We start from the raw sequence: 18347 nt of genomic DNA, 5'->3' as shown, positions 1-18347 counted from the left end.
TCCATGGGGAGTGATCGCGGGTGCCCGGCGGCAATTGTGCCCGCCAGCCCCGTGAATCAGCTTCCCCGCTGGTTAATGGGGGTGCGAGCGTGCCCCCAGGTGGGCTCCCCGCAAACCGCCGTACAGGTACGGGGTTCACACAGTCGAGCCACCCTGCCGCAGTATATTTGCGGCGGACGATCGGCAAGTGGTTAAAGGAGCTTTTTTTAATCAGAGTATAAGTCATTTTAACTCCTGGGATATTGATCTGATCAGTTAAGTAGCAAAGGGGGTTGTTAATCAGTTTCAGCTGCTTTGGTGTTAATTAAATTAACACTATGTGCACCAGATGGACAACAGTGAGACAACCTCCAAAACAGGAATGGTTTAACAGGCGGAGGCCACAGACATTTTTTTTCCCTACTCATCTTTTCTTACTGTTTTTCATTAGTTTTGCATTTGGCTAGGGTCAGTGTCACTACTGGTAGCATGAGGTGATAGCTGGATCCTATAGAACAGGGGTGGGGAACCTGCGGCTAGCGGGCCACATGCGGCCTGCAAAATAATTGCATCCGCCCCCCCCTGTGCCGTTGAGCCGTATGCCAGCGGAGCTGTCAGAACGGAGCCAATGTTTCCTTTATAGTACTGGTTCCGTCCAGTGTGAGTCACAGGCGGAGTGATATCGAATGCACTCCGCCTGCCTGTGAAGAGACAGATTGAGACAGGAAGACAGGAAGCATTGGCTTCAATCCAGAGCGGCGCCGCTCTTCTCTGGTAAGCATTTCCCGCCAGAAGCACACACAGCAGTACCCAAAGCAGTACCCAGAGCAGTACCACCCATAAGTACCAGCCTGAGCCAGCAGTACCCAGAGCATTACCACCCAGCAATACCAGACTGAGCCAGCAGTACCCAGAGCATTACCACCCAGCAGTACCCAGAGCATTACCACCCAGCAGTACCAGCCTTAGCCAGCAGTACCCAGAGCATTACCACCCAGCAGTACCCAGAGCATTAGCACCCAGCAGTACCAGCCTTAGCCAGCAGTACCCAGAGCATAACCACCCAGCAGTACCCAGAGCATTACCACCCAGCAGTACCATCCTGAGCCAGCAGTACCCAGAGCATTACCACCCAGCAGTACCCAGAGCATTACCACCCAGCAGTACCATCCTGAGCCAGCAGTACCCAAAGCATTACCACCTAGCAGTACCAGCCTGAGCCAGCAGTTCCTATAGCAGTACCCACAGCTGTACCAGCCTGAGCCAGCACTACCCACAGCAGTGCCATCCAGCAGTACCAGCCTGAGCCAGCAGTACCCACAGAGGTACTCACAGCAGTACCAGCCTGAGCCAGCAGTACCCACAGCAGTGCCATCCAGCAGTACCAGCCTGAGCCAGCAGTACCCACAGAGGTACTCACAGCAGTACCAGCCTGAGCCAGCAGTACCCATAGCAGTACCAGCCTAAGCCAGCAGTACCCACAGCAGTAGCATCCAGCAGTACCAGCCTGCAGTACCCACAGCACAGTACCAGCAAGCAGTACAAGCCTGATCCAGCAGTATCCACAGCAGTACCAGCCAACAGTACCAGCCTTAGCCAGCAGAACCCACAGCAGTACCAGCCAGCAGTACCAGTCAGCAGTACCAGCCTGAGCCAGCAGTACCAGCCAGCAGTACCCACAACAGTACCAGCCAGCAGTACCCACAGCACAGTATCAGCCAGCAGTACCAGCCTGAGCAAGCAGTACCAGCCTGAGCCAGCGGTACCAGCCAGCAGTACCCATAGCAGTACCAGCCAGCAGTACCCACAGCACAGCACAGTACCAGCCTTAGCCAGCAGTTTCCACAGCAGTGCCAGCCAGCAGTACCCACAGCAGTGCCAGCCTGCAGTACCAGCCAGCAGTACCCACAGCAGTACCAGCCAGCATTTCCCACCAGCAGTACCAGCCAGCAGTACCCACCAGCAGTACCAGCCAGCAGTACCCACCAGCAGTACCAGCCAGCTGTACCCACCAGCAGTATCCACCAGCAGTTCTTATCAAAGCTTACCACTGCAAAGAGTCGACTGCACTCCAGACTGACCGACGCAAACCTGGAAAACCAGTTGAGAGTAGCAACATCATCAATACCAGCTAACATCACACACCTCACCAAAGAGACGTTCCAGCCATCACATTAGGGGTGAGTAAATTAAATGTTTGACCAAATATAACAGGCAAATTTTTAGGTTGATAATTTTGTACGGCCCCCGAATGATATTATAAATATCCAAATGGCCCTTGGCAGAAAAAAGGTTCCCCATCCCTGCTATAGAGATTGCACAGGCATTCTAACTCCTCCAGGATGGCACATCAATATGTGCCATTGCCAGAAAGTTTGCTGTGTGATCTATGGCAGGACTGAGATACTGTACTTTTTTCCATGAGAATGATAAAATTTCATTCTTAAAGCAGTTCACACTGCCATATGCGATACGCAGGGGGTGTCAATTAAAAGTTAACGACACCCCCAGTTGCGATCGCATATCGCAGTGCGATCTGCAAGTTCGCACAGAATCAGATTGCACAAGTGTGAACCACTGTGCGATCCGATTCTGATGCGGCTCAAAAAAAGCCTTATGTGCGAGTTTGCTGCGGATGCGCTGCAAATTCAGCCATACAAAGTGTATGGCTGAACTTGCATTCGCACATGAGATCGCATGTAATGAAGGAGCAGTGCGCTCCGAATTACATGCGATCTCGCAAACCGCACAAGTGTGAACCGGCACTAAACCCATCAATATACCAGTTTAAAAAATAGTTACATTTACGGCACATACCAGGAATGTAATTGTCACTTTGGTTGTGCTCTCAGCCAAACTGTCAAATCATTAAATTGCGGGTGACATAACTGATCACATGTGTGCAGCATCATGACAGTTAAAGACCAAACAGAGGCCAAGATGGCAACTTCTTTGGCTGAAAACGATTGGAGGGCTTAGTTCCGCTTTAATGCCCATTAGATCAGGGGTGCTCAGCTTTTTGAAGAGCAAGGGCCACTTAAGTGATTTGGTAATCAGTCGTGGGCCGCAATGAACTATGGGGTTTTATCGCCCCCCCAAACCGCAAATATAAATGAGTCCTTACTGTCCTGAGCCCCCTTTAAGGCTGATATCACACTGATGTGCTGCTGTTTATCGCACCGCGGATGAAGCGCAGTGCACCTGTGGCTTTCCTGTGGGTTAGCTGCACTGAGCCATAGACTTCTGTTACATCTTGCAGGTGTACATGCATTTTCTGAAAGTGTACCAAAACGCCTGCACTGAGGAGTTTTGGTGCATTTGAGAAAGCACACCAAACCCGCAAGATATAATAGAAGTCTGTAGCTCAGTGCAGCTAACCCGCAGGATGTGGATGCAGCCTATTTGGCCCTTTTTATAAGTGCTAATATGCCCAATGCAAAAGTGCTGTGTATATGATGTTTAATGCCCTGACCTTTTCCTCTTCCAGCTTCTGCTGGCAATGCTCTCCAGACTGCTAGAAAGGTCCCAGGTGAAGTACACTTGGTATCACTCTGCCTGGGACAGGAGTCGGCACTATTGAGGAAGCATCCACTTGTGGTTCCTGCTCCCTCCTCGGCCGCCTGCTTCCTCTGCTGCCGGTGCTGGCTGCATGCACTGTGGGGTGCCAGATTGGCAACCCGTTGATCTCAATCATGGCTTCCCGACCATCCATCCCAGAGTATGGACATGTGCTTACCTGGTTTGTGGTCACGGACCACGGGTTGAGTACCCCTGCATTAGATAGTGTACACTTCTGTGGCTTGCAGGAGTGGGGCAGGGTCTGGTGTTTGCTTTGGGAGGAGTAATAGGGTGGTTGTTTAGCCAGAGTCAGGGGTGGGCTGAAAGAGAAGGGAACAGTTTCATTGCCATAGTGGGAAAAGGAGGGGCCTGCTTCCAGGAAGATGAGAAAGAACTGCCATGCATCTTCCCCCTCGAAGGAAAGCCAGAATTTTTCTCCCCAGGGGAATGGAGCCAGTATAGCTGAAGAACCAGAGTAGTAAAGGACTGTCTTGTAGTTGGCCTTGTAAATGAGGTCTCGCTGACATGGCTGCAGTAATAAAGGTCTCCTGGTTAAACAGTGTGCTCTGTACCCAGGTTCAGGTCCAGGTGCTCAGTGGGACCCTTTCGGACTAGGCCTGGAACCACAAAAAGCTAAGGGGCCCCGTATGTGTAAGTGAGAGCGCTTCCCAGTATATCCTAGAGACTATAGGGAGGTGAGCCGAAGTGGTGACTCTTGGATCTTGGACCCTCCATCACTTAAAATTGCTCAGCGCTTGTGCAGGTTCTACAAAGCTTCTCTCTTGAGGCTTAGACAAACTTGCAAAAAGGGTTGCAAAAGCGCTTCCACCTTCCTTTCTTCTCAAAAGCAGCTGGCATGTCACCTCTTTTCACAGTGGCACCCCTGCAAGTGGGACCTGTTACTGGAAGAGAAAACAACAGCCAGCCTTTGGCAGTGCCTAAGCATTTGTTTTCTGACTCCTATTTGCCATGCCGTATATAACAACCAGTCAAGACCCATCAAGGAGCACCAACAATGACATTGAGTATCCTCTGCTAAGCAGTAGCGAGAGCCTGTTCTCTTATCAGGGCCTATGCCTGCAGTGTCCAGTAGTCTTCTCAACTTGGTAGTGTAGCCATCTGGTCCTGGTCACCTTGTATAGGTGAGGAGCACAGATGCCTGGAGTATGTGCAGGAACACAAAAAAACAGGATGATAGCCACCAAGCCAGAGAATTGGCAGTCCTTTTCTTTGATGTGTTTTGAGATTGTCACCCAACGCTTGAGATCATTAAGTCCTAGTTTTGTGTAAAACACGTCAGTAATAGGCCGTGAATAATTAGGTTATTTATACCCTGAAGAAAGTAGAGTGATCATCTCCGTTTGTGACGTTTAAATTTCTGAGGGACAGGAGAGCCCCAGGTTTGCCGGCATCCACAGCTGGTCGATGCAGATAGAAGTGCATGCAGAGAAACAGTGCAAGCTTTCTTGGGAGTGGGTCATTGAGGCCAGGTCCCGTATTTATTTCCCCAAAGATTTACTTTACTCTTTCACTTCGTGACTAAAGGTTTACATCTTTTACATACAGTAAATGCTAATATGCACATTATCAGCTGGAAACATGACAAAGAATATATTTGAAGACTGCAGAGAACCTAGAGAAGAAAAATGTGGTAAACCTAATTTTTTTGTGTCACACAATATTTACTCAAATTTTTATGAAATCTATTTTCAGAAAAGAAAATTACACTGTATTTTCTCTGTCGCTCATTGACAGAAGCAGGATTCACATCTTGATATCCGTAGGGTATTGCTGCCCCCTACAGGAGTAGGACACTGGGCAGAAAAAAAAGTTCTGGCTACACCTATGGGCAGTCACAGGGGGTATACCCTCTCTCTCCCTGTTATAGGATGTCAGTTTTGAAAATATTAGGGAGATTCCCCTGGTTACCTTATCCCAGAAGGTGGCCTTTTTGGTGGCTATTACTTTTGCGCGCAGGGTGTCGAACTGGCTGCCTTGTCCTGTCGTTCCCCCTATCTGGTGGTTCATAGGGATAAAGTGGTTCTTCGTCCGGATCCATCCTTCCTTCCTAAGGTGGTTTCCGGTTTTCACTTGAATGAGGATATTATATTGCCTTCCCTGTGTCCTAAGCCCAGTCATCCTCGGGAGTTTGCGTTGCACTCCTTGGATGTGGTTCGGGCAATCAGAGCTACTACTGACTCCTTTTCGTAAGTCAGATTCGCTTTTTGTGATCACAGATGGCCCTAGAAAAGGGTTGCCTGCATCTGCCGCGACTATCTCCAGGTGGATCAGGCAGACGGTGGTGCAGGCTTATTCTATTAGGGGTCAGGTTCCTCCGTTCCCTGTTAAGGCGCACTCTACTCGGGCACTTAGTGCTTCCTGGGCTTTCCGCCATCAGGCGCCAGTGCTTCAGGTTTGCACGGTGGCTACTTGGTTGTCTGTTCATACCTTTACAAAATTTTATAAGGTTGATGTGCTGGCATCGGCGGATGCCTCTTTTGGCCGCAAGGTTTTGCTGGCTGCTGTTTGAGGGGACCCTTGGTCTACCTCGGGGGTTCTGTTTTTTCAGTGGGTCTCATCTTCTTGTTTCGATGAGTCCTCTGTTCTTTCTGGTTGGCTCTGTTTTTGGCCTCATGGAATGTTTTCTTCTGCTATCCCACCCCTCATTTATGGCACTGCTTTGGGACGTCCCTACGGATATCAAGATGTGAATCCTGCGTCTGTCAATGAGCGACAGAGAAAACTGGATTTTTGATTTACCGTAAAATCCTTTTCTCTTAAGCTCATTGACAGACGCAGTACCCGCCCCTCTATGTTTAAGTTGGGTTGGTATGATTTCTCTGACACTGCTTTGTTACAAAACTGACATCCTATAGCAGGGAGAGAGAGGGTATACCCCCTGGGACTGCCCATAGGTATAGCCAGAACTTTTTTTCTGCCTAGTGTCCTACTCCTGTAGGGGGCAGCAATACCCTACGGATATCAAGATGTGAATCCTGCATCTGTCAATGAGCTTAAGAGAAAAGGATTTTACGGTAAGTCAAAAATCCAGTTTATTCACTGTACACAAACGCAGTATAATCTATGAAGTGTTCTTTATTTATAAAACAGTAGACTGTGCCGGGTCAGGAAAAAACTATATCTAGGCTCAAAGTCATCTGAAAACCTACAATCTCCAATATTGTTGACAGATGAATTACAAACTTTCACAGCTCATCAGTTTAAAGGTAAAACCCATTTCTGAGCAAAAACTCCCCCAATTACTAATTTCGGGATTCTTTACCACCCTGTTTAAACATACTGGAGTGCGCGGACTCCTGATCCTCCCCCCTTCTGGGAGTATGGACCCGTGATCCACTGCTGTAGCCTTGGACTGCTGACTGGTCTTTTTTCTTCCCTCGTGACATCACGGCATTACTGCTGGTGGAAGTCTTCAGGATCCTGTTAGCACCCACTGATGGACATTGTTAGCCAGTAGAAGGTGTACATATAACAAGACAGTCACATAACTACGGTTCAGGTAAGTATATGGGGCTTTTAGGTATTTGTGTCCCTGCTAGGAAGAGTCGCCCTCTCTGAATGTCCTAGTGAATATTGTCACTGGAACAAAAATTATGGGAAATCCAAAACTTCGAGTTGTCACCAGAACAAGAACAGAGAAGAAATCTCTCAATGAGGACACTTGTTCCCGTAAAAACAGAAGCCTCACTGTGGCCATCACATTCCCTCCCACCCCCTCTAACCCATCCTGCATAGTTTTATTTTACCTTACCTCATGAAGCAAATTATTCTCACTTAAGTTCCCCGTCAAGGTCCCTCGCTGGCACTGTTTCTGAGTGCGCAAGACCCCTAATCCAGCACTGCAAATGGTCACCCATCAAGACATTTTGATATTTACATTAACTCCTCTCAAGAGCCATCCCACTGCTTGCATCAGGGCTGAGGGCTCCTAAAAGGGCTACTAAGGCAGGGTGCTATGATGTTTTCAGGCCTCTTTGTACAGCCGAAAAGGATATGGGGAACAGAAACCCAAAGGAGTACTATAGTGGAGGAAAGGAATCAGGCAGACCGCGGTGACCTCATGTAAAACAATCTATATTGTTGCATAACTGGGTTTCTGTTCCCCATTTCCTTTTCGGCTACTGTCTGTGTTCTGGAGTTTGAGGGCTAGGCGCCACCTTTATTAGGTGAGTCGGTTTCCCAATTTTGCTGGCAGTGCTACTACAACGTGATCTTGGGGTGCAGTATACTCTTTCTTTTACAGCTTTGTACAGCATCCTGCCAGCCCCTCCCACCAGCCATGATCTGCCTGCATTGCATAGAGAAACCTTTTTCAGCCAGGGTGCCCAGGCACACTGGTGTGCCTTAAGGTTTCCTCAGGGGTGCCTCAGCAAAATGCCCCAAAAACGGTATACAAGGCAGCGGGTGGATGAAGCCTGCCTTTTAGTTACACAAAGTTACAGGTTTTCATTGTGCACCATTACGACCCTCTAACTGCCGACCTGCTAACGATGTATCAGTGTTGCCAACCCCCCGGAGGGAAATTTACTGGCAGAACATCCAAAATTTACGGACGGCACTAATTTTTTACTGACATGGCAAAAATGTACATAAACAGGCTTTTTTCAGTGCTAAACCGTGCAAATATCAATACTTGAACTATAAACATGTAGATAGTGCTATTAGCAATGTGTTTAGGTTAAACAAAAGTCAAAAAATATATTTCTCCATTTACATGAATATCAGATTAATATAACCCAGCCAGCACAGCGTTACCCCATATATCAGAGTGTGCAGGATTCCCCTTACAGTGACATAAAGAGGAATGCTGCAGATCTTGATTTAAGGGGGAACTCTGATTTAAGTGGGTGCTCTGGTGACCAGAAACCGCCTTATATCAAAGTCCACTGCATTGCCCTTTACATCAGAGTTCCCTTTTATATCAGGGTCCCCAGAGTTCCCCCTTCGCACTGTAAGGGGAGAATCCTGCAGACTGATGTAAAGGGGAACGCAAGGAACTCTGATGTGGGGGGCAATCTGGTGACCAGAGACCACCTTCCACAGAGTGAATACATTAAGATATGGGGGGGTTACTAATATAGAGGGTTCTTTATATCAGTGCCCCCTTACATCAGTGACCCCCCCATCAGACTGGTCTGGAGGCGCTGTCACTGACCTCCTCTCAGGTGCACTGTGCAGGGCTCAGTCAGACTGCTCTGGTCTCCACTCTGCAGGCCCCACATATCTGACTTCTCCCGTGACCCCATCCCAGTAGCGCTCTCACTCTTGACTCCTCTCCAGAGTCCAGACTCCCCTGCAGACATGATAAAAGACAAGAGATGGTCAGAGACTGCGGACATGGTACAGGAGGTGGTCAGAGACTGCGGACATGGTACAGGAGGTGGTCAGAGACTGCGGACATGGTACAGGAGGTGGTCAGAGACTGCGGACATGGTACAGGAGGTGGTCAGAGACTGCGGACATGGTACAGGAGGTGGTCAGAGGCTGCGGACATGGAACAGGAGGTGGTCAGAGGCTGCGGACATGGTACAGGAGGTGGTCAGAGGCTGCGGACATGGTACAGGAGGTGGTCAGAGACTGCGGACATGGTACAGGAGGTGGTCAGAGGCTGCGGACATGGAACAGGAGGTGGTCAGAGGCTGCGGACATGGTACAGGAGGTGGTCAGAGGCTGCGGACATGGAACAGGAGGTGGTCAGAGGCTGCGGACATGGTACAGGAGGTGGTCAGAGGCTGTGGACATGGAACAGGAGGTGGTCAGAGACTGCGGACATGGAACAGGAGGTGGTCAGAGGCTGCGGACATGGAACAGGAGGTGGTCAGAGACTGCGGACATGGAACAGGAGGTGGTCAGAGACTGCGGACATGGTACAGGGGGGTGGTCAGAGACTGCAGACATGGTACAGGGGGGTGGTCAGAGACTGCGGACATGGAACAGGAGGTGGTCAGAGACTGCGGACATGGTACAGGGGGGTGGTCAGAGACTGCAGACATGGTACAGGGGGGTGGTCAGAGACTGCGGACATGGAACAGGAGGTGGTCAGAGACTGCGGACATGGTACAGGGGGGTGGTCAGAGACTGCAGACATGGTACAGGAGGTGGTCAGAGACTGCGGACATGGTACAGGGGGGTGGTCAGAGACTGCGGGACCCAGCTTACTCTTAATACTGACTGAGATAGCCTCATTGGGGATGGAATGTTAGCACTGGATAGCCCCCTGGGATCACAATTAAGAGTAAAGTGCTTGTCCCACGATCAGATGGTCAGACAGACTCACATTTAAAAGTACCGAATCTGACTGGCACACAGCAGTGGAGACTAGAGGAAGTGGACAATAACACAACACAAGCACTGATTTGGCAATGACAACACTGTCCGGACCGCTCTGAGTCTCTGACTCCTTCCACAGCGTGACAGCACTCACAGGGCTCCAGAGTCCAGCTTCTCCATTGCATCAACTCCCGCTCGGCTCCGAGTCCTGCCTCCTGGCGTGGCGCCATGACATCATCATTTGCCTCCTGTGACTGTCCTGAGTCCCGACCAGTAAGCGCGCCGCACAGCCTCTGCCAGTCCCGCCCCCAGAGCTTGGGCCCTGCAGCATCGGAATCGATCGGATAATGAGATGATCATCTCGGGCATCTCCGGAACTGCGCATGCGCAGTTCCGAGGTGAGCCGGTCACAGCTATTTTTACTGGCACTTTTCTCCTGCTACGGGCATTTACGGGCAGGAGAAAAGTGCCCTGTTTTTGCGGGCTGTCCGTAAATATACGGACGGTTGGCAACACTGCGATGTATTACATCATCAGTTGATAAGGAGGATGTCAGTTGCCTGAGTAGCATGCTTGTTTGACCCTCCCCTGTTTCTCTCCATAAGTTTTGGGGTCACATTAGCTGAGTGATAGAGAAAAACTGAGGAAAAAGAGAAACATTGGAATACTAGTCAGTTCCAACTTGTACCTCTAACATTGGGCGTCCTACGTGTGTGCATGCTGCTGCATTATGTAAAACTATTATAATAGAGTTTACATTTTAGGATGGGATGTCACAAGACTGTCCATAATTTTAAAGGGTGCCTCGAGACTGTCCATAATTTGGGGGTGTGCCTCGACTGAAAAAAGGTTGAGAAACACTGGCATAGAGAAGCACAAACACCCAGTGAAGATGTAATGAAACCATAAAGCAAACAGAGGGTGCACCAGCCTCGTGCATTACCCTCAGATATCTTTTTATTAATAAAACCCAATAATAAGTGATATACTCACAAACCAACATAAGTAAAAGCTTGTCATAATAGAAGCAGCTTCACACCCATGGTACATCACATCACACATAGGAACAAAGTCCGACAGGCTAACACGTTTTCAGGATCAGGTCTTCTTCCTCGGAGCCAAACCTTAACGTAATGAAAAAAGGTTTTATTTGAAACATTGTTAGCATGTTGATAAGGGGGGAGGGAAGGCAAAATATAAGCAGATTAAACTTTACCATAACTGCTTGCTACCCAAAGGCTCTATATATGTGGTCTCAACAGCCAATATACCAGGATCGGCAGCCACGATCCTGTTTTTTTTCTGGCAGCTATTGGCTTTCCAGTAAAAGTAATCCTGGCAGCTTTACGGCTACCTGGATCACTTTTACAGTGCTTGAAATGCCCCACCCCCCGACACTGCCTGCCACCATTTCCATCATTCCTGTTCTACCAGGAAATGAATGAAGTCGGAAGCGATGGGGGTTTTTTCATTACCAGTTTTAGTGCTTTTAATTCCTGGCTGGTACAGCCACGGAAGCACTAATCAAGCACTATCTGTGTTTGATCAGATACTTTATAGGGCAGGGGAGACCTCAGAGGCCTCAATAAAGAGTACCTTTCACTGCCTAAAGCTACAGTATCACAAGGGGCTTGTTCACTCCTTGTGATTGCAACAAAGTTCAATGAAAAAAGTGTAAAAGATGTAAATAAAAATAATTTAAAAATACCCCTACATCCCCCTGTGTTCGCACACAATTGCAAACACGCATGTAGGTCTGGCACACATGTAAAGAATAAATAAAATATACAAAGTAGCTACTGCATATTCCAATAAATCATTATTATTATTTTTTTTTTTTAAAACCCTGGGTGTATGATCATGCCTGGTGCTTGAAGACCTCTAATCTGAAAAAAGTGGAGGATCACTATTTTAGAACAGCGACGAGAGAGAAGCTTTGTAGAACCTGATTTGTGAGCTCTTCTTGTTCCAACTACAACACAATAATTGGAAATGACTTTCTTTTATATATTTGCAGTTTACAGCTGCTCCATCTAGTGGCTCTTTCTGAGTTTGCAGTTATTCACACAATGTGCTGGGCTCTTGCAGTACACCTCATTGTACATTATATTCTGCTGCGATAGCTCCATCTGCTGGTCACGTTTATGTGTACATATTAGTGTAGGTACTGCAGTAGTGCTTTCCAAATAACCTCTGAATTCTCAGTGCGTGCTAGTATAAGATATTTGCATACTGTGAATCCTGTAATATGTTACTATAAGGGATTAGCACAGTATAGCATGTGTACCCATACAGTGTTAGACTGGCAAAAATGTAATGTAGTCAAATGATAGACTGGCTAAGTGTAATATGCTGGTAACAGAGGCAAGTACAGTGTAACATTGTGCTAGGACACCCTGGCACAGTGTAATATGCTTGTATTAGATTGGAACAGTGTAGATTGTTGGTACCATGGAATGGCAGATTGTAATATATATGTATCATGAACTGGCACAGTGTAATATGCTGCTATTTGTAATTAGCTAGGTGCAATATGGTAATATCTTAAATTCTTGCAATGTACTATTCTGATAAAAAGGATGAGAACTCTGTAATATGTTGTTACGAGTAAGATGCATTATGATGTGCTGGTATTAGACGCTGACACAGTGTAAAATGTGTGCTGTAATAGCCCATATCTACAGAGGGCACATAGTGAGGAGATCTAATATGCTACCATCAGACTGGATCAGAGTTAGGACCTGTAATACGCTGCTATCAGACTGGATTAGAGTTAGGACCTGTAATACGCTGCTATCAGACTGGATCAGAGTGAGGATCTGTAATACACTGCTATCAGACTGGATCAGAGTCAGAACCTGTAATATGTTGCTATCAGACTGGATCAGAGTGAGGACCTGTAATACGCTGCTATCAGACTGGATCAGAGTCAGAACCTGTAATATGCTGCTATCAGACTGGATCAGAGTGAGGACCTGTAATACGCTGCTATCAGACTGGATCAGAGTCAGAACCTGTAATATGCTGCTATCAGACTGGATCAGAGTGAGGACCAGTAATATGCTGCTATCAGACTGGATCAGAGTTTGGACCTCTAATACACTGCTATCAGACTGGATCAGAGTTAGGACCTATAATACACTGCTATCAGACTGGATCAGAGTTAGGACCTATAATACACTGCTATCAGACTGGATCAGAGTCAGAACCTGTAATATGTTGCTATCAGACTGGATTAGAGGTACAGTAGGACCTGTAATACGCTGCTATCAGACTGGATCAGAATGAGGACCTGTAATACGCTGCTATCAGACTGGATCAGAGTCAGAACCTGTAATATGTTGCTATCAGACTAGATTAGAGTTAGGACCTGTAATATGTTGCTATCAGACTGGATCAGAGTGAGGACCTGTAATACGCTGCTATCAGACTGGGTCAGAGTGAGGACCTGTAATACGCTGCTATCAGACTGGATCAGTGTCAGAACCTGTAATACGCTGCTATCAGACTGGATCAGAGTTAGGACCTGTAATATGTTGCTATCAGACTGGATCAGAGTGAGGACCTGTAATACGCTGCTATCAGACTGGGTCAGAGTGAGGACCTGTAATACCCTGCTATCAGACTGGATCAGTGTCAGAACCTGTAATACGCTGCTATCAGACTGGATCAGTGTCAGAACCTGTAATACGCTGCTATTAGACTGGATCAGAGTCAGAACCTGTAATATGTTGCTATCAGACTGGATCAGAGTGAGGACCTGTAATACGCTGCTATCAGACTGGATCAGTGTCAGAACCTGTAATACGCTGCTATCAGACTGGATCAGAGTCAGAACCTGTAATATGTTGCTATCAGACTGGATCAGAGTGAGGACCTGTAATACGCTGCTATCAGACTGGATCAGTGTCAGAACCTGTAATATGCTGCTATCAGACTGGATCAGAGTCAGAACCTGTAATATGCTGCTATCAGACTGGATCAGAGTCAGAACCTGTAATATGTTGCTATCAGACTGGATCAGAGTGAGGACCTGTAATACGCTGCTATCAGACTGGATCAGTGTCAGAACCTGTAATATGCTGCTATCAGACTGGATCAGAGTCAGAACCTGTAATATGTTGCTATCAGACTGGATCAGAGTGAGGACCTGTAATACGCTGCTATCAGACTGGATCAGTGTCAGAACCTGTAATACGCTGCTATCAGACTGGATCAGAGTCAGAACCTGTAATACGCTGCTATCAGACTGGATCAGAGTGAGGACCTGTAATACGCTGCTATCAGACTGGATCAGAGTGAGGACCTGTAATACGCTGCTATCAGACTGGATCAGAGTGAGGACCTGTAATATGCTACTATCAGACTGGCACAGAGTAAGGAACTGTAGCATTCTGCCATCAGTTTGGCACAGAGTAAGGACCTGTGCATATTATTAGCCTGGCACAGAGTAAGGACCTGTGCATATTATTAGCCTGGCACAGAGGAAGGACCTGTGCATATTATTAGCCTGGCACAGAGGAAGGACCTGTGCATATTATTAGCCTGGCACAGAGGAAGGACCTGTGCATATTATTAGCCTGGCACAGAGGAAGGACCTGTGCATATTATTAGCCTGGCACAGAGGAAGGACCTGTAATATTAGGTTGGCACATAATTCTGTCATCCAGCTAGAACAGACTTGCTGTGTCCAATATAAGGGACTTCCACCATACCTGTGCTGGGTTCCTGGCTCTGTGCTGTGCCCATTATGACGGGATCCCACCATCTCTGTGCTGAGTTTATAGGTCTGTACACCTGCTGTGCCCATTATAAGGGTCCCCAGCTTCCCTGCTGGTGTGGTAGATAGTAAACACCTGTAGTATATACCTATCAAGCTGGCACATAGTGAAGACCTGTAGTACATTCCCATCTGGCTGGCACAGGGTGTGAATCTGTAGCATTCTTCCCTAAGACTGGCACAAAGTGAGGAGCTGTAATGTTGCAGTCAGGCTGGCACAGTAAAGATCTATAGTACATTTCCATCAGGCTTGCACATATTGAAGACCAGTTTTTCATCCCCATCAGGCTGGCAGTGGGGACCCATAGTGACCCATAGCATTCTGCCATCAGGCTGACACAGAGGGGTTTATTTATTAAAGCTTGAGAGTGCAAAAATCACATAAACCAATCAGCTTCCAGGTTTTATTGCCAAAGCTTAATTGAACAAGCTGAGGTTAGAAGCTGATTGGTTTCTATGCAGAAGTGTGAATAATTTTACACTCTTTAGTATATAAACCCCAGAGTAAGGACCTTTAATATGTGGCTATAAGGCTGGCACAAAGTGAGGACCTGTAGAATTTAGCTATCAGGCTGGCACAGTGAAGATCTGTACTACATCCCCATTGGGCTGGCAGTGAGGACCCACAACATTTTGCTATCAGGCTGGCAAAATGATGGGACCTGTAATATGCTGTATCACCCTGGCACCTAGCGAAGACCTGTACTGCACCCCCATCAGGCTGGCAATGAGGACCCGTAGTGACTCAGAGCTTTCTGCTACCAGGGTTGCACAGTGTGGGGACCTCTAGTATGCTGCTATCAGGCTGGCACAGTGTGGGGACCTCTAGTATGCTGCTATCAGGCTGGTACAGAGTGGAGACCTGTAATATGCTGCTATCAGGCTGGCACAGAGTGGGGACCTCTAGTATGCTGCTATCAGGCTGGCACAGAGTGGGGACCTCTAGTATGCTGCCATCAGGCTGGTACAGAGTGGAGACCTGTAATATGCTGCTATCAGGCTGGCACACAGTAAAGACCTGTAATATTCTACTATCAGGCTGGCACCCAGTGAAGTCCTGTAATATGCTACTATCAGGCTGGCACCTAGTGAAGTCCTGTAATATGCTGCTATCAGGCTGGCACCTAGTGAAGTCCTGTTATATACTGCTATCAGGCTGGCACCAAGTGAAGTCCTGTAACATACTGCTTTTAGGCTGGCAAAGAGTGGAGACCTGTAATATGCTGCTATCAGGCTGGTACCCAGTAAAGACCTGTAATATGCTACTATCAGGCTGGCACCTAGTGAAGTCATGTTATATTCTGCTACCAGGCTGGCACCTAGTGAAGTCATGTAATATACTGCTATCAGGCTGGCACCTAGTGAAGTCCTGTAATATACTGCTATCAGGCTGGCACCTAGTGAAGTCCTGAAATATACTGCTATCAGGCTGGCACCTAGTGAAGTCCTGTAATATACTGCTATCAGGCTGGCACCTAGTGAAGACCTATAGTACATTGCCATCAGGCTGGCACAGAGTGAGAGCCTGTGATATGCTACTGGCACAGAATATAGACCCATAGTTACCCATAGCATTCTATTGTCAGGCTGGCAACTAGTGAAGACCTGTAGTGCATTCCCATCAGGCTGGCACAGAGTGGGGACCTGTAATATGCTGCAATCAGGCTGGCACCTAGTAAAGACCTGTTTTACTTTCCTATCAGGCTGGTACAGAGTGAGGACCTCTAATATGTTGCTATCAGGCTGGCACAGAGTGGGGACCTGTAATATGCTGCTATCAGGCTGGCACCTAGTGAAGTCCTGTTATATACTGCTATCAGGCTGGCACCAAGTGAAGTCCTGTAACATACTGCTTTTAGGCTGGCAAAGAGTGGAGACCTGTAATATGCTGCTATCAGGCTGGTACCCAGTAAAGACCTGTAATATGCTACTATCAGGCTGGCACCTAGTGAAGTCATGTTATATTCTGCTACCAGGCTGGCACCTAGTGAAGTCATGTAATATACTGCTATCAGGCTGGCACCTAGTGAAGTCCTGTAATATACTGCTATCAGGCTGGCACCTAGTGAAGTCCTGAAATATACTGCTATCAGGCTGGCACCTAGTGAAGTCCTGTAATATACTGCTATCAGGCTGGCACCTAGTGAAGACCTATAGTACATTGCCATCAGGCTGGCACAGAGTGAGAGCCTGTGATATGCTACTGGCACAGAATATAGACCCATAGTTACCCATAGCATTCTATTGTCAGGCTGGCAACTAGTGAAGACCTGTAGTGCATTCCCATCAGGCTGGCACAGAGTGGGGACCTGTAATATGCTGCAATCAGGCTGGCACCTAGTAAAGACCTGTTTTACTTTCCTATCAGGCTGGTACAGAGTGAGGACCTCTAATATGTTGCTATCAGGCTGGCACAGAGTGGGGACCTGTAATATGCTGCTATCAGCCTGGCACCTAGTGAAGATCTGTAGTGCATTTCCATCAGACTGGCACACAGTGAGGACCTCTAATATGTTTCTATCCGGCTGGCACAGAGTGGGGACCTGTAATATACTGCTATCAGGCTGACACCTAGTGAAGATCTGTAGTACATTTGGATCAGGCTGGCACAGAGTGAGGACCCTTACATTCTGCCACCAGGCTGGCACAGAGTGAGGACCCTTACGTTCTGCCATCAGGCTGGCACAGAGTGAGGACCCTTACGTTCTGCCATCAGGCTGGCACAGAGTGAGGACCCTTACGTTCTGCCATCAGGCTGGCACAGAGTGAGGACCCTTACATTCTGCCACCAGGCTGGCACAGAGTGAGGACCCTTACGTTCTGCCATCAGGTTGGCATAGAGTCGGTCAGTGTGTTGCTGGGGCCCCTCCTCCTCTCTAGTCTGCTTTCTCTTCTCTCTCTCTCTCTGTATCCAGTTCAGCCAGACGTCTGTATACTCCATCCTCTGCACACTGCAGCTGAGTCTCCTCCACACCCAATGCCCTCCCCGCTCCTGCCCTCCCGAGGCCGCTGCAGCCCCACGGAGCATCGATTTATCCCCTTTAGGAAGCACGTTGTCAGGGAGGAGCGATGGTACAGGTAGGTCCCTCTCAGCCTGGGCAGGATGTCCTCATTGGTACCTGTATTGTGTGTGGTTGGTCTGATCCCCATCTCTGCAGAGAGATCCTCATTAGTAAGAGATGAACAAGACAACACGGAACTGCTTGGCTAAAATAATTATTTCTGATACCAGGGGGGCTCCCCTTTCTCTGTAGTTGTGTCCTGATAACTGATAAGGGACTACAAGTCCCAGAATTTTAGGCTAATAAGATATACTGAGACAACTGGTGCTGATTATCCAGCGTGACCAATCAGATCGTTGTTTGGCCAGCTGCTCATAAACAGTTCTCCTTTAATTGTTTTTATTTTTTAAAGGGTCAGTCCACCCAAAATCATGTTTTCTTGTTTGGTAGAAATTGTACTGTTAAAGTGTCTAGCGGTGCCTTCTGTCTGTCAGGGACTGTTGGTGAGATCTCTGCTCTGAGTTCCCAGCTCTTAACACCTGCTGTGCCCATATGAGGGGTTCCCACCATCCCTGTGTGGAGTTACTGGGGCTGTTTACTTGCTGTGCCCATATGAGGGGTTCCCACCATCCCTGTGTGGAGTTACTGGGGCTGTTTACTTGCTGTGCCCATATGAGGGGTTCCCACCATCCCTGTGTGGAGTTACTGGGGCTGTTTACTTGCTGTGCCCATATGAG

General features: G+C 47.9%; 1 protein-coding gene across 4 annotated transcripts in view; it reads left to right on the top strand.

Moving 5' to 3' along the window:
- MAPRE3 (microtubule associated protein RP/EB family member 3) overlaps window positions 1-18347 on the top strand; it is a 226173-nt gene that overhangs the window by 131818 nt on the left and 76008 nt on the right. The window contains exon 1 of one of the 4 annotated variants that reach the window (XM_082251157.1): window positions 17527-17686. The exons of the other annotated variants lie outside the window; for them this stretch is intronic. Coding sequence (XP_082107283.1) covers window positions 17586-17686 — 101 coding nt within the window. The 5' untranslated portion in view covers window positions 17527-17585. Of the gene's footprint in view, window positions 1-17526; window positions 17687-18347 lie in introns of those variants that run through there. 4 annotated transcript variants of the gene reach the window in all.

The sequence above is a fragment of the Pelophylax lessonae genome (assembly GCF_965119305.1).
Source record: "Pelophylax lessonae genome assembly, chromosome: 3".
Taxonomy (NCBI): Eukaryota; Metazoa; Chordata; class Amphibia; order Anura; family Ranidae; genus Pelophylax; species Pelophylax lessonae.
Note: the sequence above shows the minus strand (reverse complement) of the source record. Positions and strands in the feature narration are given on the sequence as shown.